At 35.6% G+C, this 22,394-nt stretch overlaps 1 protein-coding gene across 1 annotated transcript in view; it reads right to left on the bottom strand.

The window, feature by feature from the left end:
• LOC149064951 (uncharacterized) overlaps positions 1-21,841 on the bottom strand; it is a 190,426-nt gene extending 168,585 nt beyond the window's left edge. Inside the window, exon 1 of the mRNA XM_089254598.1 lies at positions 20,927-21,841. Within this exon, the coding sequence (XP_089110724.1) occupies positions 20,927-21,198 (272 nt within the window). The 5' untranslated portion in view covers positions 21,199-21,841. The remainder of the gene's footprint in view (positions 1-20,926) is intronic.
• Between the last annotated feature and the right edge of the window lie 553 nt (positions 21,842-22,394).

The following is a 22,394-nucleotide window of genomic DNA, read 5'->3' as shown; positions in this document are numbered from 1 at the left end:
CTGTAAATGTTTTAAAAATTAACATTCACAATGATATCGATTAAAAGTCACATTATCACTGAAAGCAGAAAATAACCGTGAAAAACGTTTTTTTATGAAGAGCAGTGTTTATCGAGAAACAACGCTATCAAAAAGCACTGTTTGCTCAAACATTGTTATGAAAAGCCGGTATGGAAGAGAACTAGCGTGTAGATACCAGATCTTCAAAACAAAAAAAGACACTTCCAATTTTTTTCAATGCATTTTTACTAAAAAAAACCAGGAAAAGACACCAAAAATTCTGCTGAAAACAACAAAAAATGATAAAGAATGGAAGCAATCCATGATATCGACATCTATACGTAAAACTACAAGAAAGAAAGAAATTCATCTCGAAAAACGATTCCAGTAAAATTGATAACTTTAACGTTTTTCCACATCAATTTCACAATAAAATAAGATTAAAAAAAAAAAATAATAAGTAATCGATATCCGTAAATAGCGCATTCGGAACGCGGAAGTCACATCGGTGAACGAGAAAAAACGAAAATATATAAAAACAGGTGAACAAACATGGCAGATAAAAATTTATTTGTATATATAAAAAAGTGGAGGAAAAAGTAAAAATACTATAAAATAACGAAAAAAAAAACGGATGTTAGTTTTGACTGATATGTGGAGAAAAAAGAATGAATTGATATTTAGTTTCTATTTGTTCCCCCAAAACAAGACGAACTTTACACAATTCACGCCAAAAAAGCATCATTTCCTTCGTATTTTTTTACTGATTTTTATCCCAAAAAAAAAAAAATTCTCCAATTTTTTTTTCTAAATTTCATTTTTTTTTCAAAAAAAGGCAGAAATTTCCACCATTCGACCATAACGTCGTCCGAAACGCTGCGATGATTTCAATTATCCGTTGTTTTTTTTTGTATTACTCTATTCTTTTTATATGTGAAAACTGTAATGTGAATTTCTATTTCTGATTTTTCGTCCATATAAAGTCAATGACTCCATTCATGTTCTTACCTGGTACCAGCTGATTAGGAAATATGGTATGCACATGTGTTATTTCCCTGCTTGGAAAGAACAGTAAAAAATTATATCTGGAAAAATTAGAACTATTATTTAACTACAATGTGAATAAAATATTTATTATATTTGAAATTTGATTGATCTTGCTTAAAAAATGTTTTTTGAGCTTTTACACCCGTGATTCCCAACGTGGGCGTCAACGCCCCCTAGGGACGGATGGAATGTTCCAGGGGGCGGTAGAAGCTATGGGTATTACATAGGATTCAATGGGTTAGAAGGGGGGCGATAGGACAAAAAAAGTTGGGAAACTGTTTTACATTATGAAAACTTGGTGTGATGTATTTTTTCATCAGTTTAACTCATGTTGGTATATTCATCTTTGTGTATTAAAAAAATACATTGTTGAAAAGAAAGTTATTGCAGAAAATCATTGTTGAAAAGAAAGTTATAGCAGAAAATCATTGTTGAAAAGAAAGTTATTGCAGAAAATCATTGTTGCAAAGAAAGTTATTGTAGAAAATCATTGTTGGAAAGAAAGTTATTGCAGAAAATCATTGTTGAAAAGAAATTTATTGCAGAAAATCATTATTGAAAAGAAATTTATTGCAGAAAATCATTGGTGAAAAAAAGCTATTATAGAAAATCATTGTTCAAAAAAAAAGTATTATTACAGTAAACAATTTATAGAAAATTATTGTTGAAAAGAAATATTATGAGTAAAAAATTATTGTTACCTATGAAAACAAGGAAAAGCTTCACTCAATTCACACCAAAAAACATCCTTTTCTGATCATTTTTTTACTGATTTTACCCTAAAAAAATTTGTTTCTTTCCCAATTTTTTCCAAAAAAGGCGGAAATTTCACCATTCGACCATAATGAAATGCTGAGATGATTTCAATTATCTGTTGCTTTTTTGTATTACTTTATCCTTTTATATGTGAAAACTGTAGCGTGAAAGTCTATTCCTTTTTTTGTCTATATAAAGTCAATGACTCCACTCATGTCCGATCTGGTACCTGGATTGGAAAATATGGCATGAACACGTGTGACATCCCTCGGAAATGTGCCGAAAATTAGATCGAAAAAATCTATTTTTTTAACTAAAAATATAAAAATAAATAGTCATTTTATTTCGAATTTCATTTATTTGCCAAAAAAATGTTTTCATGAGGTTTTTTTCACTTTGAAAACCTAGCATGATGTTAAATAATGTTTGTTACGATGACGTATTTTTCCATTAGTTTTGCCCATGTTTAAATCTAGAAACAACTCGAAATTGTTCGTATTTATCATTGTTTATTGAAAAAAATTTATATATTTTTGTAATGATTATTCAAAAGTTATTGTTGAAAAGAAATTTATTACAGAAAAGTATTGTTGAAAATAAATACTATAAAAAATTACTGCTATTCCCCGAAAACAAGAAAAACGTAAGTAAATAATTTCCTTTGTATACTGTATTTTTACTGATTTTATCAGCAAAAAATAGTTTTTCCCCAAATTTTTTCTAAATTTCATTTTGTCCACAAAAAAAAGGTAGAAATTTGCACCATTCAACCATAACGTTATCCGAAATGCTGCGATTATTTCAATTATCTCGTTTTTTTTTTTGTATTATTCAATCCTTTTATATGTGAAAAATATAGTGTGAAAGTCTGTTTTTTGTCTATATAAAGTCAATGCCTTCATTTATGTCCGATCTGGTACCAGCTGATTGGGAAATATGGTGCGTATACCGTGGGACATGTGTTAGAAGAAACTGAGTAAAAAACTAGATCGGGAAATTCATTCTTATTTAACTAAAAATTAAAATTTAACTGAAATTTACCTGTTAAACTCGACACAAGATAGCTAAATTCCGCTTAAGGGATCTCGTGGTGAAAAACTACGCTCCGATAGAAATATCATTAAAAATACTATTTAACCATGGATTTATTTCAAATTTTTTACACCTGTTCTTGATTGCATGCGCTATCCTATGCTGTTATAAAGTTTTACACGTCTTGGATGCTTGAGTTTTTATAAATTAAAAAAAATTAAAATGCATTAAAAAAACAGTTTGCATGCATAATAAAATACCATGACATCAGTGTAACTGAATAAAAATTTGATTCAAAATAAAGGAAACTGTTCAGTTCATGAAATGTAGCAAAAGTTTGAGATTTCAGACTCATTCCGACTTAAAATTAAATTTTAAAATTTAAATAAATTTAAAACTTAAATTATAAAATTCAATTTGAAATAAGATTGTGTCAATGTGTGTGTGAAATCTCAAAATTTTGCTTCATTTCATGAACTGAACAGAGTTTCCTTCATTTTGAATCAATTTTTATTCAATTACATCGATGTCGTGGTATTTTATCATGCACGCAAGCTGTTTTTAATGGGTTTTTTTTTTTCAAATTTACAAAAACTCAAGTATTTAAGATATGTAAAACTTCATATCAGCATAGGATAGCACATGCAATCAAGAACAGGTGTAAAAAATTTGAAATAAATCCATGGTTAAATAGTATTTTTAATCATATTTCTATTACAGCGTAGTTTTTTTACCATGTTGAAAGGTACATGAGATCCCTTTAATCGACTACGATTCGCGATGTGCTACCACAACTAATTTTTCGAAATTTCCCGTGGATCGGCCAGTTAATAAATTTTCCTTGTACGTTCCTCCGTTTCATTGTTTTTGTCGTTTGATGGACGAAAATACAGTACTTCCTCATATCTTGTGGGTAGGGCAACTTTCCATTTTTTGGAGCCTGGAATCTCGACCCGAGGGCTACAAAAATCAAATAAACGCGGATGATATCTGAAATTTTTGAGTGAGAGATGAGTGATAAATTTAAAAAAAATTATTTTTAGATCGAAAATTTAAAAAAAAAAAAAAATTAAAGTTTTTCCTAACTTACTGAGATTGCACTGCTCTCTCTCTCTCTCTCTTTCGTTCGCAAATAACAGATATTTAGATACACTCATGCTTTTTTCGGGATTATTCGGAAAGTTTTCGTGGAAAATTACAGATAACTTTTTATATTAATTTATAGATGATGGAAGGGAATTGTTCAACTATGTATAAGTACAAGGCATAAAAGATGTTTAAAAATTAAAAGGGAGAGATCAAATGAAACCTCGTTAACTTGACATCGCTTAAGTTGACATGCTCATTGATAATTTTGGAGTGCCGAGTTATTTTCATGGTTCTACTGTATAGTGAAATTATCCTGTTAAAAAAATACAACACAAAATCAGTAAACATCGTAAATTATGAAGAAACTTTCATAAAAAAAAGGACCAAACTAAAAAAAATCTACATTTTTCTAATGTGGATGAGGGGTCTTCAACGCATTGTCCGCGGGCCATAGAGCTTTTTGTCGTGGACCACTGAACATTTTCAAAAAATAGTTGAAAACAATGAATAACGATTAATTTTGGAATTAATGAAAGAAATAGTTTTAGAATTGATGACAGAAATAATTCCAAAATGAATTGACAAATAATTCCAGAATGAATTGACAAATAATTCCAGAATGAATTGACAAATAATTCCAGAATGAATTGACAAATAATTCCAGAATGAATTGACAAATAATTCCAGAATGAATTGACAAATAATTCCAGAATGAATTGACAAATAATTCCAGAATGAATTGACAAATAATTCCAGAATGAATTGACGAATAATTCCAGAATTGATGGGAATTCAGAATTAAAAAAAATTAATAATTTCAGAATTAGTGGATAAAAAATAAATTATAATTTAATGGGGAAATAATTTCGTAATTTATGATCAATGAAAAATAATTGTATAACTATTGAAAAAAATGGTTTCAAGATATATCAAGAAGAAAATAATCTTAGAATAATCAAAATAAATAATTACAGAATCTCTCATTTAAGGTTATTTCAGATTAAAAGCAATGAGTAATTAATCAGAAACTTTCCAGAATCAGTGAAAAAATGATTTCAGAACTGATCAACATTGATAATTCATAAAATAAATAATTTCCAGTTATTTTTGCCCCTGTTTAACTCGGGGGGCATTGGCTTCTTCAATAAGATGTCACTATAAGCCCTTGTACATAATTCTATGGATTTTTCTTATAATTACCTCGGTATGAGTTGGTGGCCCGTGGGCCTCGTGGGCAATTTTAATTTAGCCCGCGATGTGTCAGGAAGGTTGAAGACCACTGATGTAGATTATTGAATCCACAGATAAAACAAGATAGGTAATTATTACGGTTAAAAAAATTGTATATTCTTAGAGGAAAAAATTGAAGTCCTTCGAATGCTAATTAGCCTTGAGCTTAACTGAAGAATAAGAAGAAAAAACGTCCTTGAAATAAACGTAAAGGAAGAACTAGTTCCTTTTTTGAAAAAGTCGATTTAAGATGGACGTTACGCTTACTGATCTAAACCATCACCATCACCGAGATGCTTATCTTTTTTGCGTACGCGTGCACACACAGAGAACAGTCATTATACGGTCTCGTGTCACAACGCTTTCGATGTACATGGATTTCACGTCTCGCCTAGCATTTGATGTGCGAAGGAATTGATGTGGTTGTAATAATAGTAAAGCATTTCTTTTTTTTTTATGTCAAGACACGCGTTGAATGGACGTCAACGGATGAGAAGAGAACACGCGAAGCCTTCCTATACCTCATCGCCATCATCACGAGAACCGATTATTTGCCGACTCCATGCGACTACTAAAATATATATTTTATCTATATTGAACTTATTCCTCCTCCCAATAGCCCATGGATTTGTTCGTGTAATGCCTTAAAAATAAAATATCCAATTCATTTTGGGTTATGTCTATGCATTGTCTATTCTTGAAAATCGTACTAAACGGAGAGCTTCCATTTATTATGGAAGATGTCACTTAAGCTTTATTGCAAAATATTCTACAACTTGAGAAAATGTGACTTTCTTTTCAATTAAAAAAATGTTTGAAGATTTTCCCAAATGGGAATAATTTCTAAACTTTCGACGAAGGTAAACAATTTCTAAACGTTTCCTCAATGTGAGGAATTTCTAAACTTTCCATGGTGATACATAATTTCTAACATTGTATGTAATACAATGTGTACTGAATGTAAATAATTTCTAACATTGTATGTAATACAATGTGTACTGAATGTAAATAATTTCTAACATTGTATGTAATACAATGTGTACTGAATGTAAATAATTTCTAACATTGTATGTAATACAATGTGTACTGAATGTAAATAATTTCTAACATTGTATGTAATACAATGTGTACTGAATGTAAATAATTTCTAACATTGTATGTAATACAATGTGTACTGAATGTAAATAATTTCTAACATTTTCCTGAATGTAAATAATTTCTAACATTTTCCTGAATGTAAATAATTTCTAACATTTTCCTTAATGTAAATAATTTCTATACTTTCCTCGAATGTGAGTAATTTCTATACTTCCCTCCAATGTTAATAATTTCTAACCTTTTCCCAGATGTATATAATTTTTAACTTTTCCCGAATGCATATAATTTCTAATCTTTTCATGAATGTAAATAATTTCTAAACTTATAGTGAATTCAAAAAATCTCTAGCCTTTTCTTGAACGAAAATAATTTCTAATTTTTTCTGAAGGTAAATTCATGTAAATTCATTAAGTAAATTAAATGTTTCTGAAGGTTAATTTCTAACTTTTTTCTGAATGCAAATAATTTCTATACTTTCCTCGAATGTGAATAATTTCTGACCCTTTCCCAAATGTATATAAAATTTCTAATCTTTTCATGAATGTAAATAACTTCTAAACTTATCCTGAATTGAAATAAAATGCTCTTCTATAAGTTTCCTTCAAAAAAACTAAAGAAATATTCTCCGACATTCTGAAGTTGAATTGTCAAAGACACAAGAGGAAAATAAAACATTGATGTGTTTTTAGATGATGTTTTTTAGAAGTAGTAGTTTATTTGGCGAATTGTCAAGAAAAGCTTAAGACGCTGATGGCGGTTTTTTTTAAAGAGACATTTCCGCCGTTAGTTTGGATTTCAAGCTTCCCACATCCACTGCAAATAATTTTCGCAAGAAGAAGTTTTCTGCAAATACAGCAGATGTCAGGTTGTGTAAGAGAAAACTGAAGATATAATAATGCTTTATCTTCAGGTTTTTTTTTTATCTTATTTTTTTTTGTTTTGTTTCGGAAATGAAATCTCGTGTTAATTGATTTCTAAAAATATTTTTTGCGTCGCAGTCTTAACATTAAGTGCTTGAATGTCAGTGTAGCGTATTTTTCTTATGTAATGTTCCACTCGGGTTAGAACACATCCTACATAATGACTGAAAATAGCCGTGAAAGATAACTCATAATCATGGTAACGGTATGGTCATGAACATGATGATAAAAGTTGTTCGAGATTTTTCTGACGTTCATTTACAGTCAAACTCGGCTATGAAGTCAAAAATTGGCGGTCTCGATCGGTTCCCGTAGAGAATAATAGTAATAGACTCCATTATAACGTCGATAAAATACGAAGACCTTGGCTATCACTACACTTTCTTCACGCTTTTGTGGTATTTACCACAGAAATTACTGGAATAAGAGTTCAACAAGCACATTGAGAGAATGTTTGTCTGTTGTTTTATAGATACCTAACAATAAAAAACAAACTGTTATATGTTGGACGGTTAGACTTGCTAATTGGTATGACCCGTATACGGGACATTACGTTTTTTTTCCCGTAGTTTTGTCCGACTTTTTATAAAAACGTCCCGTTTTTCAATGAGAGACTTTCTTTAATTCACGATCGTCACTGAAATTGGAATTGGAGATAATTTACATTATTAATGAATAATATTATAATGAATATGGCTAAATATTTATACCTCATATTTGTCACGTTCAAGATTTTTTTCATGAAATGCATACTTGCTGTAGTTGCTAAGGGCTAATAATACACAATAATTGGCAATTTCGTCTAAAACTGTTAACATATTTTTGGCGGCATAATAGCCAATATTCCGTATTTATGCATTTCCCGCATTTTTTCCTCCCTAACATATGGTTATCTTAATCATAATGAAACAACAGCTTCTTGTACAGTATTTCATTTTCCACTGTGTGTGATTATATTTTAAATACTTACAAGGTCTCGAAAACTTCATCCTCAACAACAAAAAGTCGTGGAATTCGGTATCGTTATAACCGAGTTAACTGACACTTCCATCGGAGATTGTGCATAATACCCAAGCGTCGTTGGTAAATTTGATAAATACTGAAAACATTAACGCTTTCATCGGCGATTATGCATAATAGGCGATTAGGCAGAGATGAGTTTTTTCCCTTCCTGAATAACTTTTTATACGGACACCCTGTGGCCAAAAACCAAATTAGAAATTTGTTGCCTTGTCTCTCCTTAGGCAACCTCTTCTTCTTCTATATCCGCACGAAGCTTTGACGTCACTGAAGTCGTCCACTTCACCTGTAGCCATTGGATATAGCAGTCCGACGTACGAGAAATCTTTACCTTTTTTTTGCAGTATATCCAGTGACTGTAGGTGAAATGGATGACTTCAGTGACGTCACGAGCTTCGCGCAGAGGCTTTCTGCTGTAGAAGATGTTGTCTTAAGCCAACAAAAACATTCCTTGTTTCCAAGAGCAATGTTCGCAGAGATATTTGATTTCAAAAACTGGAGGAAAGTTGGGAAAAATAGCGTAAATTAACAGACAACGCTTTTTCTTCCTGATTTATGTTGTTCTTTCAATCTGCTGATTTATATTTATCTTTTTTTTGAGAGACATTATCTCGTTAAGATTCATAATAATGAACAGCTTTGCGAGTATTAGTAACAAGAAAGTTTTCTTCTTTGAAAGCTTACCGAATTTCGGGATTTTTAAGGGTTAGGTGGCGTTTGATCACACGGAACCCCCAGTGCGTCGCGGAACACCAGTTGTAAACCCATGCTCTAAGAGCAGTGTTTCCCAAAGTAGGCATTGTCCTTCCCAGGGAGAGGGCAATAGTTACGGATACAATATGGGATCCTAAGGGGTCTTTCATGAAGGGAGTGATAAGGGAAAAGTTTGTGAGCAGAAGGGGGGGAGGGGGTGATGAACAAGATAGTTTGGGAAACTATGTGCTAGGGGGAGCAAAGCTTCCAATTTTTTTGTTCCATCACCCCCTCCCGTTCAGAATTTTTTTCATCGCCGCCGCCCCCCCCCAACTCAGGCGAACCTATAGGTAGCTTCTACTGCTTTCCCCACCCCGGACCCATTCAAACGCACGCTTCGGGAAGCGCTGCTCTAGAGTCAAAACATAATAATAGTCAAGTTTTTAATGTTCTAGGGTTGACCCCCAAAGGATCCTTATAAAACATATTGTTTGAATAGCTCCGCAAAGGCAGTAAATGGTGATAAAGCGATGGTATTTGGTAAAGTTTCACTAATCAAGGATCACTTTTTCTATCACAGAGAATACCAAAGATGTGTGACACCTCCCGCCCATCTAAGCAGTAAGACAAAGATGCTTCCGAAAGGAGGGGATACATACATACATATATACATATATATATATATATATATATATATTTTAAAAAATTACCTTTCAATTTTCGCTCTCTTCGAAGAATATCTTGAGGCTTTTCCACAAAAGATCCCTAAAGGGTCAACGGACCACCTTAATAAAATCCCTATCTTACTTAAGATGGGAATCAGCTCTACAATAATAGGCAGGAGTGTTCACTACTCAGCTGCCATTTATGAACATCGCAGTCAAACCCTTTTGTAACACGTGTCTAATCGTACGTAATGGTATTGAAAACACCAAATAATGCCACTTGGCCAAAATACAGAAGATTTATTTCTTCATGGCCTGAATCTAAAAATGGAGTCTCTATGTAGTTCAGGAGTCAAAATAGAATAGTAATAAAACATGAAGGATTTTTCTATTGTGAGGTTTCTTCTTCTTTTTTGTTGTTGTAAAGCTTCCCCCATCTTGCACAGAATTTCACAATTGAATATTCACTTCAAAGTGAAAGTCACGCGTATAACAAATATAAAGTAAATTTACTGCATCTAGCGCAGCGCGTGAACACGTTACGACACTGTTTGCTCGGAGACAGTGAGAGAATTTATGTACGCAGCTGGTTTGCATGCTCATGGAATGATTCATTTACTTTATTTCTGCATTTAAGCTTTTCGGTATTCGATGCCACGCTTTTCTTTTTTGGTTGCTTCCAGTATATCAACAACTGCCTATTTTTCCAAAAACTCAACTCACAAATGGACAGGGCGTCCCATCAATTCGTGAATAGTTTAAAAATTCATAAAAATTAAAGGAATTAGTTTATTTGAATGCGGTTTGCGAAAAAGTCATTTTCACGAACAGGGATTCTTTTTGTTGGACAAAAAAAATTAATTAAAACTTTTGTCGATAGAGGACGCTATAGTAACAGTGATTGGACCTGAACCCTTCTTCAATCCCTTTCGTGTCCGTACCGTTCGCAAATACCGTTTTAAATATATGACATCCATATTTGTTATGGGCATCTTTTTCTCAGCCACCTCGCTGAGCATTTTGCCTGTTGTGGTGTTGTATTTGTATTTGTATAAATCTTCAGCCGGCGATTCGTGACTGCGGTAAAACAACTTCACCAATAGCGATTTATCCAGCAATGTCAACACCACAACGAAAACCTTATGTAAGCGCCAGCAACAGGAAAAGTCCGAAATGATCCGTTATTGTTATCATTCACCTAACATATTAATTACTTGAAATTGAATTGAGACGTTAATTGTACACCCTGTATTTTATGGCACTCTGATTTGCATATTTCCAGTGATTTGTTTCGTACAGATCTTTCTGGTGACAAAAATTTGAATTACGTTTTTTTTTACCTTCCTGGGAATAAACGTTTTCGCACACAGCATTCAAATATACCAATTACTTCAATTCTGAAGAATTTTTTAAGTACAGTATTTACGAACTTTCATTCTGAATGACTATATGCTGCCTTGCAGAGACTTGAATCAGACCTGTCTGGATGGAAACCGGAGGTTGGTGGGCTAGCTACTCAGCTGTAGGATCGGCTACCCGGGCAAAGCTCGAAGGAGCTGTATGAGGATGAGAGATACCTCCATGATAATGAGATCTGATACTAACAGTTTTTAGAGTAAGTATGAAAACCATTGCAATCACCTTACTGGTGCAAAGGGCCCATGGGCAACAAAAAGTTAAGAACCTTTTATGATATCAGCCCGAGAAATGAGCTGTTAATCATATACCCTGCAATTTTCTAGGACTCCGATTTGCACATATCCAGTGATTTTCTTTCATGCAACGTATTCTCTATCGACTTAAATCTGAGCTTTTATTTTCTGCACAAAAATTTCCCCTTCGCAAGAATAACTTCCACGCAAACCGCATTCAAATATACCAATTTCTTTGATTTTCATGAATTTTTAAATTATTTACGAACTTATGGGACACCCTATAAATTCCATCAATTTATACGTAATATACACCTGAGTCATCCAGTTGCAAAACTCGTTAAACGCCAATCAGGTTTTTTTTTACAGAAAGTGAAAAAGAAATTTTTGTAGAGTGAATTTTTCGAGCTGAATGCTTGAAATTACATACCTTTGCATAACATTTTAACAAATGTCAGCTCAAAAAACTCTCTCTACAAATATGTCTTTTTCACTTCAACCACTCCTGCCGCAGTGCCATCTATCGACAAAAATTTGAACTTTTCCGCATACCGAATTCAAATATACAAACGATCTCAATTTTTTAAGGATTTTACTACGTGTTTGCGAATTTATAGGACAACCTGCTTTTTCTTCGTGAGGAATTTCAAAGTCCAAGTTGAACTCGTTGGTTTATTATCATAAAAGCCAATACAGACATTAAACTCACGTGCGTAGCTCCTCATCAAAACCGAAACTAAATTTAAAATGCTTCACAAAGATCTATTGAAGCTTGGAAGAGTTCCTAAAAGAAAACATATAAGAAAAAAACTATATTTTTTTTGCATTTTTTTTTTTTCTCTCACACTTAAGGGAAGCCACTTGCCTAAACAACATGGAGATATAGATAGCCATATGCTGTTCAGTTCCTGGAAATTACTCTTTATCTGATGTTGGTGTTACTTATGGCATGTCGGGGTGACGGATGAAAAATTGTCGCGATTTTCCACTCTAGTGTGGACGTTGATTTATTATCACTCGCCTCCTCTTAAACCACTCTTTTTTTTTTTTCTCCTTGGTTATTACACGCCATCTTCACTTCCATTTCTTCCGCATCTTAATGTAGTTTTAAAACCTGCACAAAGTAGAAGCTTTCTTCATCAGCGCAAGATGGGAAAAGTCTCTGCCTTTTTTTTTTTTTTTTTTAAATCCTTTTTTTCCTTGCTCCTCATATGAAACGTACGTCGTCGCTTTGACACGAAATGTGTGCGTATGCTTCCCACGTACATGTCAAGGAAGTGGAAATTCTTACGACAAGAAATATTAAAAAAAATTGACGGCACACGTGTGGATTAAAATACGCCCTGTTCGGGAGAGTGCCACTTTTTCCTGCTGGTTAACTATTTAAGAAAAAAGTTCATTTTGAAGAGAAAATTTTCAGGGTGTCCCACTTAAATGCGGAAATGGTTTAAAAATTTATTTAAAAAAATTGAAGAAATTTGTATGTTCGAATTCGGTTTGCAAAAAAAAAAACACTCGGCGGATCATCACTGAAGCAACTTTTGCTTTGTTTATTACACTGTTGCAGTGTGCTCGAAAGCTTTGGCTTTTGGTTATTATGAAGCCGAGATATTTGGTTTGTGTTGCCGGGAAAATGTTAATTCCATCGATAGTGATGTGAGCGTTCGTGGGAAGGATATTCCGACGCGCGGGTTACCCACATAAATACTAAGTTTGTAGGATTTAGAACAATACGGCTTCTTTCGCGCCATGACTCTACCTCAGCCATTGGCGTACGCAAGGGGGGGGGGGAGTTGGGGTTCTAACTCCCCCTCCTTGAAAAGAAAAAATTTTAAATCCCCCCCCACCCCGAGAAAATTCTGCGTACGCCTATGACCTCAGCTATTGTGTATTGTAAATTATATCCAGGGCTTTTTGAAGGATTTCTTTCAACCTGGATAACACAAGAATCATCAGCGAATAACGCTGTCATTCCCCTTTGGGCTCTGAAGAAATCGTTCATGTTTACGAAGGGGGATTTTTTTTTGGTTTAGAAAAAAATCAGTTTTTGTCAATCGTAGGCGCTGCACGAAAACAAATCACTGGAAAACAGAGCCCTGTAAAATGCAGGGTGTACGATGATCAGATCATTTATGAAATTTCCTGTTACTGGCGCTTACAGAAGGTGCCTTTTTCATTGTGGCGTTGACATTGATGGATGTACAAAGCACTATTGGTGAAAGTGTTTTACTTCAGAAATGAAATCACCGGCTGAAGTCTTACGAACGTTTTGGACACGGAAGGGATTGAGAAGAGGATTAAGTCGAATCATTCCTGCCGCGCTGGTTTCTTTGGTCCTCTATCGACAAAAATCTGAACTGAAATTTCTTTCCTGTACCAAAAAAAAGTCCCCCCTTCGTGAGAATAACTTTTTCGTAAACCATATCTAAACCAATTTCTTCAATTTTTAGAAATTTTTAAACTATTTACAAATTTGTGGGATACCTTGTACCTTGATCTGAATTTTTTTTTACTGTTGATTGTTTTTGCGAGTATTTTTTTTATAATTAAACTAACCTTTTAATTTTTAAAAGGAGCTTTGCTATTTGGTAAGAATATTACTCAGTTTCCGTGCTAATAGAAATTGGCATACCGTAGCTTAAATACATATTTTCTTTACAGTTTTCTTCAAAGTGTTACTTCAGTTAAAAATTTTGATATTTAATCACGCATTTGAGATTCAATGCATAGATTTACAAAATTAAGAGCGTGCGATTTTTGAAATAAAGAGTTGAAAGAATTTGCACAGATTATTACTGTATTGTGCTATGTATATGAGCAGTATAATTTTTACAAAATCTTTCACGAGTATGGTATAAAGCATAGTTTCCCAATCTTTTTTGTCCCATCGTCCCCCCTTCCTCAGAAATATTTTTCTCCCATCGCCCCCGCCGCAATCTAACCCATAGGATCCTATGTTATACCCATTACTCTGTGGTTATACCCGTAGCTTCTACCATTTCTTTCTTTCCATCTTTTACTCCATCTATTTCCATCTTTCTCCCTGGAACTTTCCATAGCTCCCAAGGGGGCTTAACGTCCACGTTGGGAGTCACTGGTATAGAGTAACGGATTCATAGTGTCCGAAAACATACATAGATAAATACCTAAAATGTATATCCATCATACGGGTACCTAAAAGTCATCATAAAAACCTTTGTTGACCGTCTATACAAGTTATCATGAAAGGCATTCTTGACCGGATTGAGACCTAAACCCATCATAGAAACCACTTTTAACTGTAATAGTCATCAAGTCACCATGAATAGCATTCTTAGCCGGATTGATGTCCAATAGCCATCAGGAAAATCATTGTGGCCCGAAGTGATATGTATAAGCCATCATGAAAGATGAAGTCTCTTAATTTGACTAAGTAATAAAATCATCATGGAAAGCATTTTTCACTGGACTGATATCTAGAGGCTATCATGAAGATCAACGCTGCCCGTAATCTAAAAGCCACCTTAAAAGTGATTGTTTCCTCGATAAATAACAAAAATAGTATTGTTGCCCTGCGAGTGATAACAAAATGGAATCGTAAAAAAAAAACATTCTTGACCATATCAGTGTCTAAAGATCGTCATAAAAATCATTAATGATCAGAGAACATCTAAAAGTCCTTAAAACCATTACTACATAAATAATCACTGCGAAAGTACACGTTAACTAACCTACAATGCAAAAATTCCATAGATTCCAAAATTTTCATTATAATGAGAAAATTCAGTAAAAATCGGAAATTCCGAGTTATAAGTCAATGTATTTTCAGCGTCCGACAGATATACATATACTGTATCTCAATAACGAATATTAATTCGCTAATTGCAATAATGTTATAAATAGTCGCTAGGAAATATCCAAGGAGACATTGAATAGGATTTTTCCCACGTATAAAAAAAAAAATCGCGCAGATATTCCAAACTTGCCTAAAATAAAACTCGAACAAGAAAATTGTCCCTCACAAGGAAAACGCAAGGCCAACAACAGCGAAATAGACAATGTGAAAGAAAGGCTTCAAAAAGAAAAAAAAAATTCCATAAAATAAATGATAAATGGAAAAGACATGCTCTAAAGTGGCACAAAAGAAGACCAAGATCTAAATGCGTCCTCCTCTATTCAAAAGAAAAAGAGAACGTATGAGAAAAAGGACCGAAAAATAGGAGTGAAATCCACGCGTAGGAAGAGTTTATGCTCAGAGAGGCCTCCAAACTAGTTGAAAAGTGTTGATAAAGAATGATGAGGACAGAAGTGAAATTGACAAGCTGAAGATATAAGGACGAAAAGAAAACAACAAGGTTTCAACATCCTTTATAAAGAAAGTCCTTACAGATTTCTCTCTTAAATAATACGTCTTTTTTTGTTCCTGTGAAGTGTTACTACGCATCGGGCTGAATTCCAGCCTAGCGCATCATTTTCCCGCCAATTTTTTTTCCAATTTTAAGCCTACTCCGTGAGCGCACAGTAGCTTGGCTGGATGCCCGAAAAAAGGCCGATGACACCCCTTTTTTTTTTTCTTTTACGCCCCCGCGTACAACAGCAGTCCAAGATTTTGATACATCGCATCAGCTGTTTGGCACTATTAGCTTGCTACTACAGTGTTTTCCTTTGATGAGAGACCGAAACAAGAAACAAACGAGGAACGGGGTTTAACAGAACGGGTTAGGCCCTATCCCAAATAGAAAAATACAATGATTATATTAATCTCCTACCAGCTTTATCTCTAAACCACATCTCTAACCGTAATTCACCACTTCATTAAATGATTCTACTTCTCTCTCGGCTCTTCAGTGAGCGATAACATCACGTGACGCGTCGTTTACAATTATAATACCAATTACCTAAGTGTTTTATTTCGTCGGCTTCTTTTGAATAGAACAGACTCTTTTTTCTTATATGAGGTAATTTAAATACCATTTACGTAATGGACACAGAAATACAAGAGCGTGTATTCGAAATTGTATCGCACTCGGCTTATTGACGAATACTTGATAGTTTCTTTTCCCCGTGTTAAATGATGAGAGTATATTGAATGACTATAAATTCATGGGAACATGTCCAATTTACGTCATGTGTTTTTTTCACAGGTGGTTTCATCTTGGTAGATATATGTCTGTGTAGCCAAACCATGGGCGGAGATACGGGGAGGTGTGGGGGGGGGGGGCATTCCTCTCTCCCCCCCTCCAGCGCAGGGCTGTGATTTCAACTTTTTCCGGGGGGGGGCAACGGCCCTCCCTGCCCCCCCCCCCCCAGCGTCAAAGGTGGAGTCGACTGATCTAATGTATAAATGTATATATGAATTGACATCATCATCGTCGTGCCCCCCCCCAGACTTCTAAGTCTATCCCCGCCTATGAGCTAAACTTACCCAATATAGAACTCTAAAAACACAATTCTCTTCGCCGAGTCACTTCTGTATCCTACGGAAATATTCAACGAGAAAACAACCGGCATTCTTTTTACTTTTTTGGCACAACTTTAGATGCAAATACCTACCAGGATACTGCCAATTCGTATGCTTGAATTGCCTGACCGAAGAGTTTGATCGTGACTGCTGCATAAAGCAAGATACTGCTGTGTGGCCGGTAATGTTACATATTCCACAAGGGCAATGCTGATGCAATTTATGGTGACGATTAGAAAGCTGCTTCTTCTCCTCCTAAGGCCGGTATTACACTATAAAAGTTTGATAAAAGTCCTATTATAAAACTTGAAAAATGCAGCCAATAAGGTCAACGGTTGCATTTTCTAGAATGTAACCAATAACCTTATTGGTTAGATTTTTCAAGTTTTATAAAATGGATTTTATCAAACTTTTATAGTGTAATACCGGCCTAAGTCAAATGTGCTCAACGATTAGGAGAGTGCAGGCCACTCCATTGGTTTGGAAACGTGCCGCGGGCCGCTTAACTGATCTGTGAGTGGGCTGCGAGTCATTCGAATGATCTGGAAATGTGCCGCCAGCCAACTGCGAATGCACCGCTAGCCACTTCAGTGGGCTGGGGGGTGTGCCGCGGGTCGCTCAAATGATTTGGAAATGTGCTTGGGGTCACTTAAATGATCTGGAAATGTGCTTGGGGGTCACTTAAATGATCTGGAAATGTACCGCGAGCTACTTGAATGGTTCAATATTTTCTCGCGGGCCACATCAGATGATTCCGAGGGGCATGTATGCCTGAGGTTCTCTTTACAACTTGTGGAGGATTCAAAAGATTGAGAGTCTAATCTACCCTTTCATTAAGAGAAGTCTTCCGATGCACTGGCCCTCGTTCTCTAGTTCCAGCAGCTGAAAAGGCTTGTGTGTGTGTTTTTTACATTAAAATATTCAGTTCGAATTTTTGTCGATAGAGGGCGCTGCACGAAAGCAAATCTAAAAAAAAAAAATATGCAAATCAGAGTCCTATAAAATGCAAGGAACACGATTAACACAGCTAATTTCTGAACTTCTCTGTCACTCGCATAAGGTTTTCATTGTGATGTTGACATAAGTGAATAAAGCTCTATTGGTGAAGTTGTTTTATGAAAGTTCTTTTAGGAAACTCGAAAAATGCAACCAATGGGATTATTGGTTGATTTACAAGTTTTTTAAAAGATCTTTTATCAAACATTTATACCCTAATCATGACCTTATGCATTTTCAAACTATTTACATATTTATAGGGTAATCTGTATTTATTCTCACGATGCTTTTCCAGTGCGCAGAATTCAAAATTAGGCCTGAACTACGCCATAAAAATTTGATAAAAGATCTTTCACAAAACTTGAAAAAAAAACAACTAATAAGCCGTCTGGTCACATTCACTCCAATATAACCGATACGCTTATTGTAACATTTTTCAAGTTTTATAAGAAACTTTTATAAAACTTTTATAGTGTGATGCCGGCCTTAAACGTGAATTTCGTATATTTGATTCAAAAAATTTGGGAACCCTCAAGCAATTTTAATATTCTCGGTTATTTCTCAAAAATCGTAAGCTATAATTTTCAACGGGCATTCCACTGATTAATTTATGTGTAATTCCATTATTTCTAAGTCTTCTTCATCCTTGGACTCTCAACCTCGAGTTCTTCGTGATCTTCATGATATACACCTATTGGGATGAAGGTTGCGTTGTGGTCCTTGACCCTCTCGGGATGACCACGAACATTTTCATAGGTATTGCAATGGATATAACAGTCAATAATAACTCATTGTGTTGTTTTTTTTGAAGGTCTAATTACGTTGTAATAAGTATTCTTTATGGGCATTGTATAATATTTTATCATGTGTATATATTGTTTGTAATTTGTGTTAATTGCATTTTTAATTGGGTTGCTGTATTTTTGAAACATATGACAACCATATTTTTATGGGCATCTTTTTATCAGCCACCTCGTTGGGCATTTTGCCTGTTGTGGCGTTGTATTTGTATTTGTATTTGTATACGTCGCTCCCGTTGTTTTGTTACATCCTTGAGACTTGACATCTAGTGGATGAGAAAATTTTGAAGAAAAAGCAACTCGATGAATATTATACATATTCGTAAAACTTACAATCAAAATTTGAAGACTGATTGTAGTGTTCAATGTCCAAATGCGCATTTATGGTTTTACTGTCTGTGGCAGGGCCGTAAGTAGGATGGGGGTAACTGGGGCTCCCGAGTTAAATGGGGGCCTCACAGAAAATGTACACTTACTTTGTGTAATTTTTTCCTTTTTAAGGGGCTCCCAAGAAAATGTCTGCCCCGGGGCCCCCGAGAAAGTATGCTACGGCCCTGCCTGTGGGCTACACGAATTTTGTCGCCCTTCTCCCATTCTAGTTTAATTTTCTTTGACTACTCTTTTCTCGACTCCGCCACCCTACTCTATAACTCGCTTGGCCTTCCCTCCTCCTGCAAGTGCACCTGTGTCTTTGAGTCACTCTTTCGGTCACTCCTTTATGCTCACACACTCTCTAGCTCACTCTTTTAGTCATTCACGTGCTTTCATACTGTTTTGATTACTTACATGCTTTCACACTGTTTTGGTCACTCACCAAAGGAATGAGATACGGGGGGGGCGCATGGGAAGTGGGCATTACTCCCCTCCAGTGTCAAAGGGGAGCCGACTGGTCTAATGTATATGCGTATATATGAATTGACATCCTCATTATCATGCCGCCACCGTGCCCCTCTTCCCTACATTTTCGTGCCTATCTCCACCAATGTCACTCACATGCTTGAAAGTTGTTTTGGTCTTTTGCTACTTGCACACGCTCTAGGTCAGGGTTGCTCACTACTTCACCAAACACCAACTCTGGCCATATCGCTATGTCGCAATTTACTGCCATTAGTGAGATGGGTTGGAAGTGAAGGCGTTGTCTATCGGTGGTCGCCTCGAGTTCGTTAGGGAAAATATCTTATCTATATCCTCCCTTGGGTTCGAACCCGGGACCCTAACAACAACCTTCACGATGGTAGACGAGCATCTTACCACCATGCCACTCGGGCACAGGGTTGCTCACTGACACGGTTTCTTTCTTTATGGGCCACTCTTTCGATCATTTACGCGTTTACTCATGCTGTAGGCCATTCATATACTTGCACACACTGTAAGTCACTCTTTTGCTCACTCTCGTAATTGCAAACTTTCTAGGTAATTTTTTTGGTCACTCACTGACCTAGTGTCCGGGCGGAGGTATATTTATTGAGGGTTGTCCAAATTTGGCAGCCCTCCCCAAAGTTCATCATATTCTTGGCCACTCATTCCTTAAATCTGCCTCGTATCTGAACATGCCGCCTCGGGCTATAGCCCGTAAGCTCCCCATAAATACGCCACTGTCCATAAACACACTGATGATACTTCATGGTCAGGACTGGACATTGGTAGATGTGAAAGGCTCAGCCGCAATGGGTCACAAAATATTGTTTAATTATTAGCGGCCTCACAGTTGATCCCACTTATAACGAAGTAAAAAAAAACAACGAAAATATTTGTTATACGTGATCTTCGTTATATCCGTAGCGGCTTGATAAATATAGATAAGCAGAACGAAATTCAAGGAAAATGGAAAAAAAAAACCATCCTTGCATATGAAAATTTGTAATATTCGTGTTCGTTATGAGTGAATAAGACCACAAGAGAGACCCCACGGAGAAAATTCACCGACAACGTGAGTGAGTTAATGAGCAAATGAGTGATTGATTAAGGGAGTCCAGGAGTGAGCAGACGAGCGTGTGACTCGGTCACTAAATCGCTTACTCAGTCAGTCGCTCATATGGTTACTCACACACTCACTTGTACGGTCACTGACCTGCTCAATCTCTCACTCACCCCCTCACTAAGAAAGTTACTCATTCGGTCATTCATACATACGGTCTGTCAGCCTCCCACCCCTCCACTCATAAATTTATTTACTCCTTCACTAGATCATTCCCCAACTCATTCATTCACTTGCACAACCCCTCTGTCACTCACACATTCATTCACTTGCACAATCACTCGGTCACTCACTCACTGCTGTCGATGAAATTTTTCAGCAGCGTTTTTTCCGTCAGCGAATTTTCCTAGCTGTGAATTATCCTATCGGTAAAATTGAAATGTCGGCGTAAAAATCCGATTAATTAATTAGCTATATCTATACTGAAACCCCCAGAATACAAAACAAAATATTATCTAATATTTGATAATCACTATTTGAGATATGGATGTAAAGTAAAATTATATTTACCTTTTGAGAGCACCGGCCTTGCCGTTCTTGCCATTGCCGACGATGATGATGCTTTTACTGGACGCAGATGATCGCGAGGGAATGCTATCCGGAGTGTCAGCGATATCACCGTTCGTCGTCTTAACGTTCCCGTTCAACTCACCACCGTTCTGGTGATGGTTATTATTATTATTATTGCCACCACCAACACCACTGTTATTGTTATTCACCATTATAGATTTCGGCTTCTGCGCAACTTCTGCGTCGTCTTCGTTTAAAACGTAAGGTGTCATCTTCGATTATTATGTTTCTTTATAATGATCAATCAATAAAAATAATTATCCACTCGCCAAAGAGACATTCATATAGTCATCCTCTCCGCACTGTCACTATCCATAAAAATAACGAGATGATCACATTAGATGGCACCAGTAAGTCACAAATGAAAAAAAAAATTCCCAATTGGACACTATCTCCGGTCAATTATAAAAACATTGTGGCGGGAAAGCCGCTGGCTGTCACATCTCCAAGGTCACACTAGACAGTAAATAAACATTCACCGTGTCACTCCGATATTCACTGATCACTATGCAAAGAAATCACATTCACACACATATACACACACAGCTGGTGTGATGATCATCAATCACTAATAATAATAAAAAATCACAACACAGTAGTAGTCACAGTAGTCTGTCAAATAAAAGTTGGCACAAATCCAAGAAGGTGATTACATAATGTCCAGGTAAGTACGATGAATAATTTTATCTGGATCAAGATATCATTCTCTGACGGTCACTTTAGATGTGTCACAAACCGAATGACCCCCGTCCTTGCCAATAATAACCCCCCAACGAAAATAGTGACCGGCTAGTTAACGTCATACACTCGTTATGATCATAGTCTGGAAAGTGTTTGTGGAGAAGTGGACTACACACACATACGGAGAGAGAGAGAGAGAGAGAGAGATGATGATGATGATTCGGCCGCGCGCCGGCAGGGGGCACTGCGATCGCCTAGCCCGGTTGGTTTTTTTTTTGGTTCTTTATTCATTATTGTGGAGGTGGATCATAAGGTATGTATGATGTGTGGAGTTCTCTCTCTCTCTCTCTCTGCCATGTTGGGGTGAATTAATATTGCATGATCGGGGGTGACTACATGCTCTTCTTCCGTAGAGATTTTGTTCTGTTTTGTTTTTAGCGTTCGATTCGGTCGTTTATGAATGATTTATTTGTCTATCTACAATATTACGTTTGATTAAAGCTTGATGTTTGATCAGTTCAGGGATAAAAATAAATTATGATAGGGGGTGTATATTAAAGTTCATGTTCAGATTTGGCTTGAAAAAAAAATTGATTTTGAGTTGACGGAAATTTTGAGTTGATGAAAGAAAAATTCCCATGAAAATTTGGAAATAATGAGGGAGAGAAATCTCAGAACTCCGAGAGGGAGATGGAAGTTCAATATTGAGAGAGAGATGAGAGTTCAG

The sequence above is a fragment of the Pholcus phalangioides genome, unplaced genomic scaffold (assembly GCF_987345545.1).
Source record: "Pholcus phalangioides strain wild (caught in Gottingen) unplaced genomic scaffold, Ppha-v1.0 ptg000042l_1, whole genome shotgun sequence".
Lineage (NCBI taxonomy): Eukaryota > Metazoa > Arthropoda > Arachnida > Araneae > Pholcidae > Pholcus > Pholcus phalangioides.
This window is presented reverse-complemented; position numbering and strand designations above follow the sequence as displayed.